This window comes from Cotesia glomerata, linkage group LG3 (assembly GCF_020080835.1).
Source record: "Cotesia glomerata isolate CgM1 linkage group LG3, MPM_Cglom_v2.3, whole genome shotgun sequence".
Classification (NCBI taxonomy): Eukaryota; Metazoa; Arthropoda; class Insecta; order Hymenoptera; family Braconidae; genus Cotesia; species Cotesia glomerata.
The window spans coordinates 6,343,262-6,360,806 of record NC_058160.1 but is presented as its reverse complement, the minus strand read 5'-3'; the positions used below and the strand labels follow the sequence as shown (position 1 = coordinate 6,360,806).

At 25.7% G+C, this 17,545-nt stretch overlaps 3 protein-coding genes and 2 long non-coding RNA genes across 8 annotated transcripts; 2 read left to right on the top strand and 3 right to left on the bottom strand.

The window, feature by feature from the left end:
- Window positions 1-1,387: 1,387 nt before the first annotated feature.
- On the bottom strand, window positions 1,388-8,915 carry LOC123260908 (sex-lethal homolog). 3 transcript variants are annotated; one of them, XM_044722287.1, is made up of 6 exons: window positions 8,799-8,915; window positions 7,722-8,056; window positions 7,340-7,515; window positions 7,164-7,277; window positions 6,472-6,632; window positions 1,388-2,430 (listed from the first exon to the last, which is right to left on the bottom strand). In XM_044722287.1, the coding sequence occupies exons 2-6, from the start codon at window positions 7,878-7,880 to the stop codon at window positions 2,204-2,206; spliced, it is 837 nt and encodes a 278-aa protein (XP_044578222.1). In that variant the 5' UTR covers window positions 7,881-8,056; window positions 8,799-8,915; the 3' UTR covers window positions 1,388-2,203. The 3 variants fall into 3 exon arrangements, with proteins under 3 accessions (XP_044578222.1, XP_044578223.1, XP_044578224.1); XM_044722288.1 differs by having other exon boundaries at window positions 7,722-8,259; window positions 8,799-8,894; XM_044722289.1 differs by lacking the exon at window positions 1,388-2,430 and adding an exon at window positions 5,437-5,874.
- A 349-nt stretch (window positions 8,916-9,264) lies between these two features.
- On the top strand, window positions 9,265-9,979 carry LOC123260925. Of its 2 annotated transcripts, XR_006508567.1 has the most exons (4): window positions 9,265-9,356; window positions 9,484-9,705; window positions 9,791-9,851; window positions 9,929-9,979. It is a non-coding gene; the product is annotated as an uncharacterized LOC123260925 (long non-coding RNA). The 2 variants fall into 2 exon arrangements; XR_006508566.1 differs by having other exon boundaries at window positions 9,791-9,979.
- Window positions 9,980-11,023: 1,044 nt separating this feature from the next.
- Window positions 11,024-12,479, bottom strand: LOC123260915. Its single transcript, XM_044722302.1, has 3 exons — window positions 12,302-12,479; window positions 11,886-12,218; window positions 11,024-11,796 (listed from the first exon to the last, which is right to left on the bottom strand). The coding sequence occupies exons 2-3, from the start codon at window positions 12,189-12,191 to the stop codon at window positions 11,530-11,532; spliced, it is 573 nt and encodes a 190-aa protein (XP_044578237.1). The 5' UTR covers window positions 12,192-12,218; window positions 12,302-12,479; the 3' UTR covers window positions 11,024-11,529.
- Window positions 12,480-12,831: 352 nt separating this feature from the next.
- LOC123260889 (excitatory amino acid transporter 3-like) lies at window positions 12,832-17,345 on the bottom strand. The gene is made up of 8 exons (XM_044722258.1): window positions 15,898-17,345; window positions 15,788-15,830; window positions 14,991-15,030; window positions 14,726-14,912; window positions 14,032-14,265; window positions 13,743-13,934; window positions 13,544-13,678; window positions 12,832-13,041 (listed from the first exon to the last, which is right to left on the bottom strand). Exons 1-8 carry the CDS (start codon window positions 16,293-16,295, stop codon window positions 12,891-12,893), a joined length of 1,380 nt encoding a protein of 459 aa, XP_044578193.1. The 5' UTR covers window positions 16,296-17,345; the 3' UTR covers window positions 12,832-12,890.
- Window positions 12,972-14,005, top strand: LOC123260929. Its single transcript, XR_006508571.1, has 2 exons — window positions 12,972-13,091; window positions 13,587-14,005. It is a non-coding gene; the product is annotated as an uncharacterized LOC123260929 (long non-coding RNA).
- Window positions 17,346-17,545: the final 200 nt, after the last annotated feature.

Below are 17,545 nucleotides of genomic sequence, written 5' to 3'. Positions count from 1 at the left end.
TTACATCCCATATTGACTCAAAAAATTATTGTCATATTTTTACTCTCAATAATATTGATTCAATATACTATCATGAAAACCTTGATTGCAGAAAATTGAAGATTTTTAAAATAAATATGATAGTTATGTAGTGGAAAAGATAATAAATAAATTTATCTTTAAATAATTAAGTGCTGATAGATGTTTACTTTTTAAAAAAATTGCATTAGTTTAATTTAAAACATAACTGCTTCGTATCATTTTTCCGAACCGCCAAAAAAAAAATTAAAAATATATTTAAAAGAATTAATTTTTATTAATTAAGAAAAAAATCCATACTTATTAGTAAATAATTAAATTTGTTATTAAAGTAATTTACACTAATAAAATTGGAGGTCATTTGATTCATAAAACACTTATGAGTTAACTTGGGAGTTTTTCTTCAGGGAAAAATAATAGTTCAAATAAGTTATTACCCCATTAGAAGCAGTTAGTTATTTATGACGAACCCGGCAGTTTTAAAACCCTGAAATTGATGATACAATGATGCCTTAGAACTTTCACTATCTTGATTTTGCGCTCGTAAAAAAGAGTTTTAATTTGCTGGCAATTACTTGACACAAAACTCTATGAGTATTCTCTAATTTACTATAAAATAAAGTGCAATCTTGATAATTATAAGAATAATAATAATAATATTTATTTCATGCCTGATGAATCATAAAGTTAAAGATTGTTATTTAATTAATTGATATACGATAAATAATGAATTGAAGATCTTGAAAAATGGTCTTTTATTATTGTTGTTGTTATCTCTATTACTACTCCTATAACAGTGTTATCAAAAAGTTGGTTTTAATTTATTAACTATTAAAATCCGCAATTTCAATAATATTATTTTACTTAACATAATTAAAATGTATATGAGGTAAAATGGAAATTAAATTTAATTGAGTAATAAAACATGCATATATCAGGATAAACTGTTGATTTTATCTCTTTTAATCTATAAATTTCAGTCTCATCTAAAAAATAATGATTGTATGTTGTTAATTAAAATCTTTGATATATTTACAAATTTCTATTATATATTTGATAATTAAATTATCAAGATAATAATTACAACTATGTATAGTAACTAATTAAAGTAACTTCATAATTGATGGTACTTGTGTAGAAAATTCAACAAAAATTAATTTTGTAATGTTATGTTTTAGAATTCAATAGAAAAAAATTAATTTCAATTTTTCTACACAAATCCCATTTAAAATAATTTTCTTTTCTCATAAAAAATAACGTAAATATATGATGTTTAAATCATTATTAAAATCTAAAATAATATTTTTTTGGTTTGTGATTTAAAAATAATATTGATATGATAAAAACAAAAATAAAATAAAAAAAAAAATAGTTTGTTCTCATAATGATATGGATATCATCGAGTAATTGTATTACAGACATAAGTTACACCGGTATATTAACATTAAAACTAAGGTTTCATAACATAATCTTCTTTACAATATTAATAACGAATTTTCACATTACTTAAAATACATTACTAAATTAAACCAATGGAATTTGTTTTTCAATTAGTAATTTAATATAAGAAATTCATCATTATGACTATAGTCAATTTTCAACTAACTATTTTCTTAATATTCGAAAGAACATTTTGTTATTTTATTAAATTTAAAGTCTTAGAGATATAATTTAAAAATTTTTTTTCTTCTCTGCACTCACAATGAATAACAATGGCACTTGTTATTCACAATTATATTTTTAAAAAATCCATAAAATATTTATCTCGTCGTTTTCTTCTTTTTAATAAATCTTACGTCATTTAAAATTAAAATTATTTAAGGTGCCATTGTTTCACAATAGAGCACTCTCTTTTATACATTGTCTAAAATACACACGACGCACATTTTCCTTTCATCTCGGACGGAGATTTTGGATGCGACATGTGACCATAAAACATTCGCAAATTAATTTCACCCTTAAAAAAAAAAGAAAAAAAAAATAAAAACTATTAAAATGAAAGATTATCGACATTTTAGCTACTCCATTGAAGAAGAATAACTCCGACTGGGATCAACTAGTGTGGTAACGTCTACCCGAGCGTTGCCGAAACACTTTTTAGTATCATCGTTAATTTTTTATCTGCTTGTCATATTTTTTATAGTTACTTATTGACTTGTAATAGATTTAAAACATTCATTTGTGGTCACCAGAAGTGCGATTGTACATAACCACCACCCATTCCTATAGGGTTGAATCTATGAGGATGAATTTTTTCCATTCTCATTGCACCGGGTCCACCACCGCCTCCATTCCCGATAAAGCTTCCGTGGTGTCCACCTCGAGCACCAATTGGCGTTGCTCTTCCGACTCCGGTTACTCCGGTTGCTACGGCTCCACCAGTTGCTGCTCCACGACCTCGGCTACTTCCACCTGAAAATTATATATTTATTATGTTTTGTAACAAAAAACAAAATTGCTTAAATTATTATCAAAATAAATAATAAATAAAATTATTTTCAAATAGCAACTTCAAGCAAAATTAATGCTAAAGACATGATGATTTATAGATACAAGTATAAATATATAATAAAATTTTGTTTATAAATTAAATTGTTGTAAGTGCGAGCTGTAATGTTTACATAAATAATTTAAAAAATAAGTAAATAAAATACGAATTTTTTGTGAAGAAGTTAAGGAAGAAATTACCTCCTGTCCATTCATCATAATTACTTGTGAATTTATTTAATTTTTTGACGCTGTTTTCAACTACTTAATTTTAATTTTTCACTTTTTCACGAATACATGTCACGTCATTGTTAAATTAGTTATTTAATCATTTTAAAAGTATAATAAATTTTTTAATCAATTCCCACTTTGTTGTCAATTGATTGCTGTTGAAATACTTAATATTATCTTATTATTATCAATAATACTAATAATAACTTTGTTTCATCAAAAAAAAAAACTAATCAAAGAAGTTTTTATTAATTGATGAATAAAAAATTTTATTTAAATGATAAATTTGAAAACAATTTTCAAGTTACACTGTTTTTTATATTCATCACTATTTAAATCATTAGAAAAGTTATAAATATATAATAATAATAATTTAATTAATTAAATATTAACAAACATAAAAAAGTACATTTACATAATTAATTTTAAACATTTTATAATTTTGAAATATCAATTATTGTAGCGGCTTATTTTGAATGGTAACGAACATATTAATTTTCACATCAATCTTAATAATACTTTACAATAATTTTTCATTATAATTATTATTGTTATTAAATACGTAGCATACATATTGTGTTTTATGACTTTATAGAATTACTTATTAATTTAGTTAAAGATATTAAGAAGAAATCACGCTTATTATATTTTCTACTTATGTTGATTTTTTAGTAAATAGTATTGGTATCATTTATCACAGCCATCGTTGCTACTACCAAACTTTTCTTGATTGATCATTCAATATACGATCCATTAGTCATCATTCTTCTACATTGACGATTTTATTTATATACAAATATCTCTTGACCATACATTTTTTAATTTAAAATTAACGCAACAATAATTAATTGCATTTAGTATTAATAATTTATTTGAAGAATTCCCGAAGATACTATTTATCTATTTTCTATCACAATAATTTTTGAAAGTTTGATATTTTTTTCATTTTAATTATATCAATTTATGATATTATATATTTTAGGTCAGTAATATTTTGCAATGTATTAAATACACAAAAATAAAACATTAAAAAAGAAAAGGAAATTTTGTAAATCAATTTTTTCATGCAAATTTTTGTCAAGTAAAACGAATATTAAAAATAGTATAATTCAGATACTGAAAAACAATGAAATAGATTAAGAAAATTTTGAATAACTTTTACTCTCTGAAAAATATATATTAATGGTAATAGAATATCTATAACTTTAATTAACATACATCTAAATTTGCTTGAGCGTATTTTTTACCACTAAGCCTCTAAGTAGTAACTATAATTAATACATCAATTATTTTATGCATTGATAAGCGCCTTATAACCTGATTTTATCTTAACGAATGTATACATTGATATATATTGACATTTTATAATTCAACGATCTAATTACAGCCAACAAAATTTTAAATAGCACAAGTTGCGTGAGTTTTCACAATACTTAAATTTATTACTCTTTTATTATCATTATTTAACTGATAATGATTAATCAAAGAAATTACACAATAATTCATTTTTTATTACAGCTCACTACTCTGATATTTGACTATTTAAAAATTATTACAGCACACCAACTATTTTTACACTAACATAAATTTTCTCAATTACAATTTTAGCCTAGATAATTTGCAAAATTAACATACTCATTTTCTCAGCAACTTAAATATTATTCATCCTTTTATATAAATTAAGACATGGTATATTTTAAAAATAATTTAAATATTTAATTTGTATAAATTTAAAAGCTGTTATTTAAATTATTTATTAAAATTGGAAAACTGCTGATAGTTTTTCCTCGTTCCATATAGACACTCTCCTTCGCCAAATGGTAAGCAGTAAAATAGAAATATAAGATTAAAATAACTTTAGAGGTATGCCTCTTTTGTTATCACAACTTTTTTTTTTTCCTTTTTATAATTTATCAATGTTCGATGTAAAGAAATAAATTTTTTAATCTATTAGTTGAATTAAAAATTTTCAATTAAACACTCATGCATACAGTAATTAATACAATAATAATAATAATAATAATAATAATGAAGCTTTAAATATAAATGCAATCGCAGCCAATGTTGTATTTTTACATTAATTATTTATGCACGCTTATTACAGCTCAAGCAAATATTATATAAAAATTTTTTATTATTTTAGTCATGTTAGTAACAATGATTTGATTTTAAATACTTAAGTACATATCATTAATATTATGATCATGTCATAGTTTTTAAAATTTATAAGTAGGACTTTATGGGTCAAGATAAAAAAAAGCGTGAAATAATTACAAAAAAAAAAACATCTGTATTTAGTGTCAAATTTTTTGAACAATTTACAAAAAACAATATACAAAAATCTTATAATAGTACGAAAGACAATTGATTTAACTTATTATTTTGTGTTTTGTTTACAGTCAGTAAGTCAAAGTTGAACAATAGAAAAATATAATAATATAATTAGTAATTATTAATAACAATAAATGAATCCTAACAGATAAAAACAATTAATAAACTTACTGTCAGGAAGTCCAAGTTTAAATAATATTAATAATTATAGTAATGGTAATAGTCATATTAATAACAGTAATAGTACGATTGTTAATAATTAAATGAGTAATAAAAATAAAACATTCTATAACAAATCCAATTGACCCCAGTCCAATGACATAAAGAAAATCCTGACATAGTGAGACCAAGGGCAGACCCGTCCGTTTCTTAATGTAGTCATCGGTGGAAAGGATAAGCTAATCCAGCGCCTTAATTTTTGATTTTTAACACAATACAAACACTTTTTTTAATTAAGTATCTAATAGTATACAGTACGCTTTTTTTACTATTCCGCAAATTAATTAATAAGTTAATTACATTTATTGTTCGTTGATATAATTTTTCAACGCGAAATTTAAAATTTGCGTATAGTGGATAGACCAGACTAATTTCAATTTTATAATTATGATTGCGTCAAGTTGGACTAATTTTTAATAAATTATTTCTTTACCATTGCTTGTAGTTATATTAGTAAGAATATTATTATAATTATTAATAGTATTATAATTAATATTTATTGATATAATATAGTTAATTAAGTTAATAGTTGATTTTTTGACTAGTGCGATAAGCTGTTGAGAGCGGAGTTAGGTGCGAACTTCTTATCTGGCAAAACATTTTTTAGATTAGGGTTAAATGTTTACGCGGAAAAAATGGGAACAATAGAAAAAAAAGTAACAAATAAACTATTAAACAGTAACTATAAAAATTATAAACAAAAAATATTAATTAGTTACAGCAAACTAGCCGTCATTGTCATTAATATCTGACGCTGTGCTTTAAGTTTTAAAGATTACACATGCTAGATTTCCTAACAGTTAAAATGTATATCCGTATAAATCAATTTATCGATACTACAATAAATATATTAAGAGATTAATTTTTTACAGAGAAATAAGCGACGGCTAACGGCTATATCCATGTTATAACTTACAATGCGTACCGAAAAACAATACATTTACAGCAATTATATATTTGTCATTTTGCAATGAAAAAATTTTTTCAGTAAATCGCGGTTACAATCAATAACAAATATATTAATTTATTAAAATATATTAGATTAGTTGGTGCATTTTTTTTTTAGATAATCAATTGATAAAATATTCATGTCTATTGCAAAATTTTCTTGTTTTAAAATAATTGAAATAAAATAAATAAATAATAAGAATAAAAATAAAAATAAACAAACTGTTTAATACTCACCACGACTTTGATTGTATCCAGCCTGCCACCCAGCATAATAAGCTGCTTTTTGTTTTCCGTGTTCTTCTGCGATTTTAACACACAGTGGCTCTGAACCTCCATCGGGTATTGTACCATTTAAATGATTAATTGCTTCTTGTGCTTCTTCGCGTTTATCATACCTGAAGAAAAGCCACATAAATTGAGTGAAAAGATAGATTGAATTATTGTTTGAGTAAATATTGATATCGAATACATTAAGTTATATTTATGTCGGTACGTATATACAATACGTATACAAATATATATATTTATAGTTTTAAGTAGACACTTATTTTAACAACTTTCAACAGACTGTTATGGTTAATTTATTGTGCAAATATAAATTTTTGATTGTGTGCTTTCATCAAGTTACTTTTCAGAGTAAACTAGGTCACTTATAGAACAAACGTAAAATGAAATTGAGCAAAGAAGATTCGCGCCAGGTAGCTCTGGCTAAAATATTCTGGCACAGAATATAACTTGGCTAAATAAATATATACTCTCTGCGAAGATAGTAAATTGGAATAGCAGTATAAAGATTGAATTTAATTCTACAAGCCAGCTGTTTGTAACAATTTTGAATTAAATCCAATTAATTTTATTTTATTTTCTAACTCTCTAAAGGTTTTAATGTCATGCCAATTAAACGATTACTTATATTAATAATTTACCTAACAAAAGCAACTCCTCTAGGTAAGCCGGTTAATTTGTCTTTTAATATGTTCTTCTGTACTATTTGTCCAAATTTATTGAAAAGATCTTCAATTTGATTTTCCGTAACATTTCTGAAAAATATATATTACTTATTAAATTTATTCAGAAAATAAAATTATTTTTTATCAATTACCTAGGAAGATTCGTAACATAAAGATTTGTTTCTTTAATTTCTTCCCCGGATGGTCTTGCAAACGATACTTTTAATCGTTTATTTTGAACTTGTAATCCGTTGAGCGTATTTATTGCAGTAGCAGCATCTTCTGCCTTTGCGTAATTGACAAAACCAAAACCATAACTGTATCCAGTCTGTAAGTAACAAAAACAAAAAGTATTTAATTTTTAAATATAACTGATAGTAAAATTCGATAGAATTTTTTTTTATTTTATTATTGCCAAGTTCTTGGAAATTTAGGCATTTAAATTACTTAAACATATTGTTTGAGTTGCCTGTGATATAATTTCTAGGAACCAATAACAAAAGAAAATAATGATAAAAAAATACTGAAACTTACTTTGTAATCTTTCATAACTCGACAAGATTCAACTGGTCCGATGGTTACAAACATACTGTATAATTCCTTTTCCGTCATACTTTGGGGTAGATAATTAATAATAAGATTAGTACGAGGTTCATCCCCAGATAAGTTCTGTTGGTCATTTTGTTCGCTCATTTTGAAATATAGTTGAATAATAATATCACGTTTCAGAAACAAGTTGATCTAAATTTTATGACGCAATTAGTGTCACTCCTACGCAGAGTAACTAACTATTTTTTCTTCCTCTTTTCGAACCTCTTGTTGATGCCTTGTGACACTGATGGTGACAATACGATGATTGAGTGATCCAACTGATTGCGTCGTTGATAAACATCGGGACGTACAGCAAATACAAAAAATATAAACAAATGCATTACTACTTTTATCCCGGATTCCCGCATACCAGTAAAAGTGACTCTGATTATGAAATTTTTTTTCTTTTTTTAAAGAAGCAGTTGATAAAAAAAATAAATATAAAAATAAAATTCAATAATAAGTATATACGACGCCAGACCTGCATATCAGAAACAAACAAACAAATGCAATAATAAAAAAACTACAATTATTATTACATACATTTATATATGTATATATAAATATATATACATATATGTATTTATCACAAATAAATCATCACAGTTATTGTTGGCTATAATTCATCAACAAATTTATTTTTTAGGTTATGCCCAGGAAAGCAACCAGTCCTCAGTAAAAAAAAAAAAAAAAAAAAAAAAGAAAAAAAAAATTCATATTAGTCAGTTTTAGGTAAAATAAATAATTATAAATAAATTTATACTACAATAAATGTATTAATATAATTAAATTATATTGAACAATAAAAAATAAACAACTATCGCATCATTTGAAATTTTTATTGGTTAGAAATTGTGCGTAACGTAAAGTGTCATAAACTATGATGCATTAGCTCTAAATAAAAAGCTTTTGCACAAAATCTAAACTATAAGCGTACTGATAGCTGTTAATAACAATAAAAAAATATATTAAAAAGTAATGTATAAATAAAAAAATATATAAATAATAAATAAAACTCACTATGTATATAAATCGCGGCGCAAAGGCCCGGGAAAACGCGGGTGTATCCAGGCAAACTCGTGAATCGACCAAGCTGTCAGGAACTGGTGGGAGAAGTAACGCGACAGAACGAGGACGCTAGAGTGGGGATAACACAAGAGAAATAAAATGAGAAAGGGTTAATGCTGTTTTATTGAAGAGAGACTGAGAAATAATATTTTTTAAATCAAAAGAGAGGGCTCGGACTTTACTATACTTAACAGTTAAGAGAACGAGAAACAAATTTTAAAGAAGAAAAAATATTTAGTGAGCACCTAAGTAACAATAATAATAAACCTAAAAGGTAAAAAATTCACGAAGCGTTCTATTGTGTGAATTAACGCAAATACGATAGTAGTATTATATACGCGCGAACAATATTATATAACCATATATTTCATGACTTATTTTTTCTTCACACACTCGTTAAATCACTGACCGACTTTTAGTCATGTCCACTAGTGTTAAATATAACACATCAAATTTTGTTCATCGACATAACTTGAATTATATTTTATATTTTTATTTTTTTAATCGCAAGTATGTATTCTTTTCTTCTTTAATTATTATTTCTTTTTTTATTCATTTATTTTAACATCGTTTATTTTATTATAAATAACAAAATGTTTTCAAATTATTTTAATAATTTATACTTAATATTTTTTAGTTATAAACTTATAAAAGGAAGTGATCAAGTACGGACAAATACGGACAACGTACTGAGCAGAACTGAGCCCCAGGGCCCCAACCCTGACCTGCCTCTCGCAAACACCCTTTCGGAGCTCCATATACTCCCTCTTTACACCCCTGTCGACCAACCAATGCAACCCACTATTATGCTGTAAAAAAAGTACGCCCCTTGTATCAATTAACAATGCAGCTAAATTAGGTAAAAGCATTGACAAATATAATTATTTAGTTGCTTTATTCAAAGCTTAAGCCCTTTAATGCAATTAGTTTGGGTTACATTGCAGTAAACAATGCTCATTGACGGCTTACTCATTAAATGTACATAGACTACTTATTATGATCTTTGTAAGTGGAACCTCGCAATGGAATTTTAAATGTAAAATAATTTCAAGTTATGATTTAATGAAATTTAAATTATTCAGCAGGTGAATGTGTCACTGGAATTAACGAATAATGAGTAAATTAATGGTGCGAAAAATTTTTTGGCATTAGCGTAATGGAATTTAGATTTTTTTTATATAGAGTGTGCTGAAATAAACTAGTAAGTGGCATAGATCGTTTCTTGGCAGAATATGTAAAAGATGAAAATGAAAATTGGGTAAGGTGGTATAATCCACCTACGATAAGAGTATTATAAAGTTAAACCCTACTTATTCCGATCGATAGCTGGTGAACTATGCAAACTATTCTTTAAAGTTATTCTTCATTGGATTTAAGTATTTGTTGAGTGACCAATTAAATTAACAATGGTTGAAAGGTTTGTTTTTAATTAAGAACATTCTTTTACTTTTTTAATAATGCAACACTATTGATGAAAGAAGTTCTTAAAGACTCTTGCCGCATTGTTTAATTATTTACCCCTTCTTTATCTCAGCGAAGAGAATTTTCGGGTGCAGTATTATGTCGCATTTTGCGGTGGTCGTAAACGTCTGCGCGATATAAAATTTATAGATCGTGCGCATTGACGCTCTGGTTTATATTTCCTGCTGTATTTATTATATATGTACAATTTAAATATATCTTTATGAATTTCTTATGTTAAAATATGTTCGTTTATTAATGAACTTCGTAATCGATAAAAAATACTGTCACTGAAGATCGGGCATACTTTCCATTAATCATTTTTTAAATTAAATATTTACAAAGTTTAATGCATTTAAAATTATACAATTAAATTGACAGGCTTTGATGAAAAAAAAAAAAAAAAAAAAAAAAAAACAAGTTTAGTTTGAATAATCTTTGATATTTTATTTTGTAAAATACTGATTACAAATTATATTTATTAATAAATATTTAACGGAAAAAATTAGATTTTTAGGCAACAGTTTTTTTAATAAGTCTTAAAGTAACAGTTCAGTTTAATTATTATCCATAGAGTTTTAAATATCTAGTTTAATCATGATTCGATGATTCGATGATGCTTATTTAAACTCCACAAAAAATTTATTAAATCAAATCCATTGTTGGCTTTATTGTTTCATTGATTGGTTCTATTACTAATTTTAAATTAGATAAAAAATAAATTATTTTTTGGTACAAAAAAGTATTAGAATAAATTGTTACATTCGACGTAACTTTGGCTTTTTAGAATTGATAATAAATTTAGGCTTTTTTCACCAATAACTTAATTAGATAATAAGCTTTCGAATAAGCGCGTATTTTAGAAAAATTTTTCCCAAGTTACTCCGATTAATCACGCTTCAAATTGCAAAAAAAAAAAATTTGTGCTTATTGGAATTTAGTTTTAGGATAAAGACTATATTCAATAGTATAGTAGTAAAAAATGGTATTAAAGTAAAAAAATAGCGATACCATTATTATTATAAATAAAGCCCTTATGATATTTTTTTTTGTTTCGTCGATAAATGACAGGTCGAAAATTTTCATAAGCTAAGTAGTGATGAGGAATGATTCTCGCGTAATTCGTAGGATAAATTACACAGCGTATGATTAATTATAGACCCCAAGCAATATATTATGATTATGATGCATATTAATAATCTTGAAATAAGTATTAATACGTTTATCTCAAAGCAGCAAAGCCACGTTTTTTGATAAAACGAAATGGTCGACGTGCTTCATTAGTCTCGTGTTTAGAAGAAGCTGACGATGGAACAGAATCATTTTCTTTATCCCAAGCATGCTTGGGTGATTCAATGCCAAATGGACTGTATAATTTTGTTGGAGTGCGTCCTAACAAATTTCTTGAGTAGGTTTGTGGTGTTTGAGAGTTACAGGGTGATTGTTGTTCATCTAAAATTTGTCTTCGCCTAGTTGAACTCCGGAATTTCTTTACAAAGAAGAAAATTTAGATTAAATTATTTTTAAATTTTAACAATTGATAATAATTTAAATTTAAATTAAAATACAAGTATTTACCTGTGAAATAGTTCCAATAGTTGTTCGCACCGATATAATTGTCTTAGATAATTTTTCAGCTCCATTGCGAAATGCACGTCGTGAGTCCGCGGATACAGTACTCAAACTAATATTATTCCAACTTTTATCGGCACTTTTAACAATTTTAGATTTTTCTTTGCTACTATCAGGCTTTTCTTTGTCAAATCGATCTTGAAGTCTTTGACGAAAATTTTTGTTACGATTTGGTGGAATCCTTGGAGAATTCCGGTCACTCAAAACCTCACGGTGGAATGTGAAAGAGACGCTTCGTGAATCCGGACGCATTATTTCAATTAAATAATTTTATACTACCTAAAATATAAAAAATTACATTCCAATTTTTTGTAAGTGAAAGTGCAAAAAAATATTAAACTGTCAAAAATAAAAATAGTTACCTTTATTAAAAATTCAAAACTTGTAATAACCGTTACAAGAAATCGAATATTCTGTAACGGACGCAAACCCATCAACCCGTAACTATAATTACTTTTTTATTCCACAAAAAATGCAATATTCTTGATTTAAATGATCTATTACAGTAGATTATTTTAATGTCAATTTTAAAATTATTTAACTATATATTAAATTATTAAAAAGGAACCAAATTATCCCGTTTAAAATAATCAGTAAAAATTAAAAAACTACCAGCTACCATGTACTCTTTTTTTCAGTCTTTATTTTTTTTCATCTCTACTGAAGAGCAGATGCAATAAAATATCGTTTCATTATTTAGCGGCAGGCGTCTTGTTGTCGGGGATGTTTGTATCGATCTGTCAAAAAAATTTTCAGTTGTTTTAAAAGTTTCTTAGACCCGCATTTAGAGGGCGTATCTCGTATTAGTTTACGCGGTTCTTTTAAATTTTTAAATTAATATACACTGCATATATTTTTTTTTTTCCAAGAAATGTTTACAGAACAAGAACAATAATTTTTAAATTATGCACTGTATTTATTAACTTGATATTTTTATAATTTTTTTGATTTTTAATAAATTGTGCTGATATATTCGCGATTGATTAAAGACCGCCCAGGTGTTTCCAATTCTTCTTCTAAATCATTTTTGTCAGTAAAATGATCTATGATTCCTGCTCCAAGGACATCAGCAACGATATTAACAGTTGTTCGTATTCTATCTCTAAAAAAAAACGAATTAAAAATTATTATTTATTAAATACTTAATAATCCGTAAATTTAAAAATATCTTTCATTATATAATACTGAAATTTAGAGACATCTGATAGTTTTAAAAATTTTTTTAACAAATAAATTATAGCAAGAAAAATTTATTTAAAAAATTCGATCATTAGAAGCTTTAAAAAATTATAAATGCAATTTATGAGTAAATATAATTTTCTAGACCTAGTTTATTTTTCAAGAAAAATAAAAAAATTGTCAAATGTCTGATAATTTCAAATGATACTAAAATTAGCCGACGTTCAACAATTTTTGATTTTTTATTTTAATAAAATTAAGGCAAAAAATATTTTTAAAAAATTGCATGTGTAATTTTTAACATTTTCTGCATATGAAATTTTTTTTAAAAATAATTTTTCAATAAAATAAATTATTAAAATTGTAAGATGTTGGTTAATTTAATTTTGATTAATTTCAGTGTAATTTCATTTTATAATACGCACATAAAACAGTCAATCGTTATAATTAATGTGACATCTTCAGCAGGAATTCCAATTGATTCGAGTACAACAATTAACATTACGTATCCACCGCTTGGCAATCCGGCGGCTCCGATACAAGACACTGTGCAAGTTATTCTAAAATAAACTACATGCATTATTTATTGATCTTGATGATTGTTTTGTAAATTAATAGACTTACGCTATTGATATAATTTGCATTAAAGAAAAATCAAGCCCGCGTTGCTGAATGATGAATAATGCTCCAATTGTTTCATATAATGCAATACCATCCATATTAATGGTCGCGCCGATTGGTGCAATAAACTGAGACACTTTTGGATTAACACCGATTCTATTGAGGCATTTTATCGTCATTGGAACAGTAGCTGTGCTGAAAAATTACTTTGCAATTTCAATACTTTATTTAACTGTGTATGTTTTTGCTACTTATAATTTAATTATAAAAGGACAAAAATTAGTAAAAAAACCTGGAAGATGTTCCAAGAGCTGTAATGATCGCAGGACCTGTTTTTAGCAGTAAAGAATACGGTGATTTTCTTGTACATATGAAGTACAGAAGAGGTAATACAATTAAACTGTGTATAAATAATCCAGCAAACACTACCAGTACATAAAGACCCAAGTTGGATATCATCAATGTTATGTTTTCAGCTTCTAATATTTTTCCAGGAATCAAAAATAGAACGGCTGCCGGAACAATCCTGAAGGAATATTTTTATCATTTTTTTGCGTATGATTGAATTTAAGTTTTGAAATAATCAAAAATATCGAGCAAAAAAATATTTTAATCTTAATGACTAATACAAAAGCAAACATTTCTTAATAATTTTACGATTTAAATTCTTTTATAATTCTTTACGTTATCCAAGAGCTATAAACAATGTTTGCAAATTATATAGACATTAATCAGTGGAAAAATTAGCTGACAAAAGTATACTTTTAGAATTTTTTATGCTTAATTAAGAATACATTACTCAGATTTAAAAAAAATTTTACATGTATAAATTTTGAAATTTATTGCAATAATTTGAAACTTGTATTTTAATAATTTTTGTATCTACAGATAAAAAGTCTCTCGCTTTTTACGCTATCTAAAGTAACGTCATCTGATATTTTTAGTTTCGTACTTCGATAAGTAATTTATCATAAAAAAATAATTACATTATCACCCAGTCCATCATGAGCATGACTGTATCAGATAATGATCTAAAAAAATCATTCAGAGGCTTTCCTTTTTCTTCTAAGTGTCCGATAGTGATTCCCAAAATTAGACAAAATCCTACTATGCCAAGCACATTAGTCCCGTCGTTATCTCGATGGTGTATTCCCCAAGAGTTTATATTTTCATCTAATTATAAATAATCGAAAAGATTTATGAAAATTTAACAGTTGATTTAGAAAAATTAAATAATAAAATAAAGAGTACCATTTGTTGAATTGAGTGGGCTCGTTATTTGCGTCTGATACTAAATAAATTTTATACAAATTTCATTAAAATTCTATTCAGTACTTGTAAAAAATTAATTTATTAAAATTAATGAATTAAAAATTAATTAATTAATTAAATATAGCGGCAGGATGGCCGAGCGGGTTAAGTCATTATATCGTATTAATTCGTTCGTACATCATGCCGTGAGGCGAGGGTTCGAGCCCCGACGGTTGTTCGAATAGTTCCAAAACCAACAGTCGGGGGTTGCTCCGGTAGCCGACTTGTACTGGCATGGGTTTTCTCTGTGGTTTCCCCATCGCCACTATTCCAACAGCCATTTGAAAGAGGTGAGGAATAGGGTAAATACAGTACAGGAAGCACAAAGTCGGTCCACAGCCGCAAGAGTTACGCAGAGATTATAAAAAGTTGAAAGAGCAGGTTGCGATATCTATATGCGAAATTTGAAAGGCAGAAACTTTGAACGCAGTGAAAAATTTGAAAGAAATTCGAACGCAGTGAAATAGAGAGAGGCAGTACAATTGTGATGAAAAAATTGTAAAAGGCAGTTCTTACTGCTGTACAATGTAACAAATCTATCTATCTATCTATCTAATTAATTAATTAAAAATTAATTTATTAAAATTAATTAATTAAAATTAATTAATTAAAAATTAATTTATTAAAATTAATTAATTAAAATTAATTTATTAAAATTAATTAATTAAAATTAATTTATTAAAATTAATTAATTAAAAATTAATTTATTAAAATTAATTAATTAAAAATTAATTTACCTGACTAAGAGATGCTTTTATTAAGTTATCAGTGAACAAATTTCTGTAAAAATTAAATTTTATTTTTTTTGGTTCAAAAATGAAAAATAATCAATACAAGACAAACGTACCTTAGTAAGTCTAAAAATGCATCAGCAGTTACAGATTTTTTGATATGATTAGATACTGTTGTATTTTTGTTGACATAGAACTCACCGGGTTTTATTGTTTGAACGAGTGTGACAGCTAATATAATTCCAAGGGATGTCGTGGTACAATAATAATAAAAAGCCTTCAAGCCAATACTACCTGATTTACTTAGATAACAGCTAGCACTTACTACACTAGATATAATTAATGGTAAAACTAAGCAATTTATTATTCGTAAAAATATTTCACCAGGAAATTGAAAGTACATAATATCACGCTCGGACCATTGTCGATTACTATAATTTTTTAGTATTACTCCAATAATTACTCCACACATAATTCCAGTCAGTGTTAGTATAGTTAATCGATTTTCGTTCATTATTGATTTTTTTTTTTTAATTTACTTAATTTCTACTCAAAATAATTTTAATATTTATCAAATAACTATTTAAAGGAAATAGATCCTATCAATATCAAGAAAATGAACTTCTAAGCATTTGAATGAGTTATCAGTTTTACAGAAAAAAATAAGTGATCTCTTAAAATTATCATCTTTGAGTAAATATACTGCCAACTGGATATACAATTATATAGATTAAAAAGTTTTATCAAGAGAAACAATTGCAATAAAATGAAAATATTTTGATAAAATAATTCGCTAATTACATTTTACAAGTAACCGTCAGTCTTTCAAAAGACGCTGGTATTATTTATTACCACTTTTTAAATAGACATCATTAGGTAATAACTATCATTAATAATTATCTATATATATATATATTAATCACAACTTAACATATTAATTAAAAATTAAATAATCTAACATCTAAATCATGTCTAACTAAAAATTCTTAACAATTTTTTCATTGTCTCTAAATGTGTCAAGTGAATTTATTTGACTTCAACAAATAATTATAAAACAATAAATACCCGTTACAATTATAACTTTGTACTTGTACCAACAGGTTTATAAGGATCTCATATTATTTCTTTACACGATAAATATTATTAACTAATATCATGCAATTATTCTGTCATATACAAGATAGCGGATATTAGCGTAAAAAAAAATACAATTTTTTTTTTTTTATACTTTTTTTCTTTTATTAATAAATTGATAAAGTAACTGTAACTTTTTAAGAGTCTTGAAGACTTTTATCGGCACATTGGTAGTAAGTTATTTTTTCTTTACTTTTATAAATTAATAATTAACAATTAAGTAGTGCGTATACTCTTATTTTTAATTGATTGAAAATTGATATTTCCATTGTATAATAAAAAGATAAGTTTTAGTAGAAATTACATTAATATTACCAGTGGCAAGCTAAATAGAACTCGATTAGTTATGCGTTATCATAATTATTTACAATCTATTAAGATGTAATATTATTAGTTTCTTTTTTTAATATACCTGATGACTGATTTTCAATTACAATTTAATAGTAATTGAAAAAACTTTTCAACTAATCAGAATCTTATTAATATTAATTATATTAGCATTCAATTATATAACGAATCGATAATTATTATAAGCTCTCTCAAATAAATTTATAAATGATATTATTAACATATGTACACAATTTAATACATTAATGCACAAAAATTGTGCAAAGTAAGGCCTAAGAAATA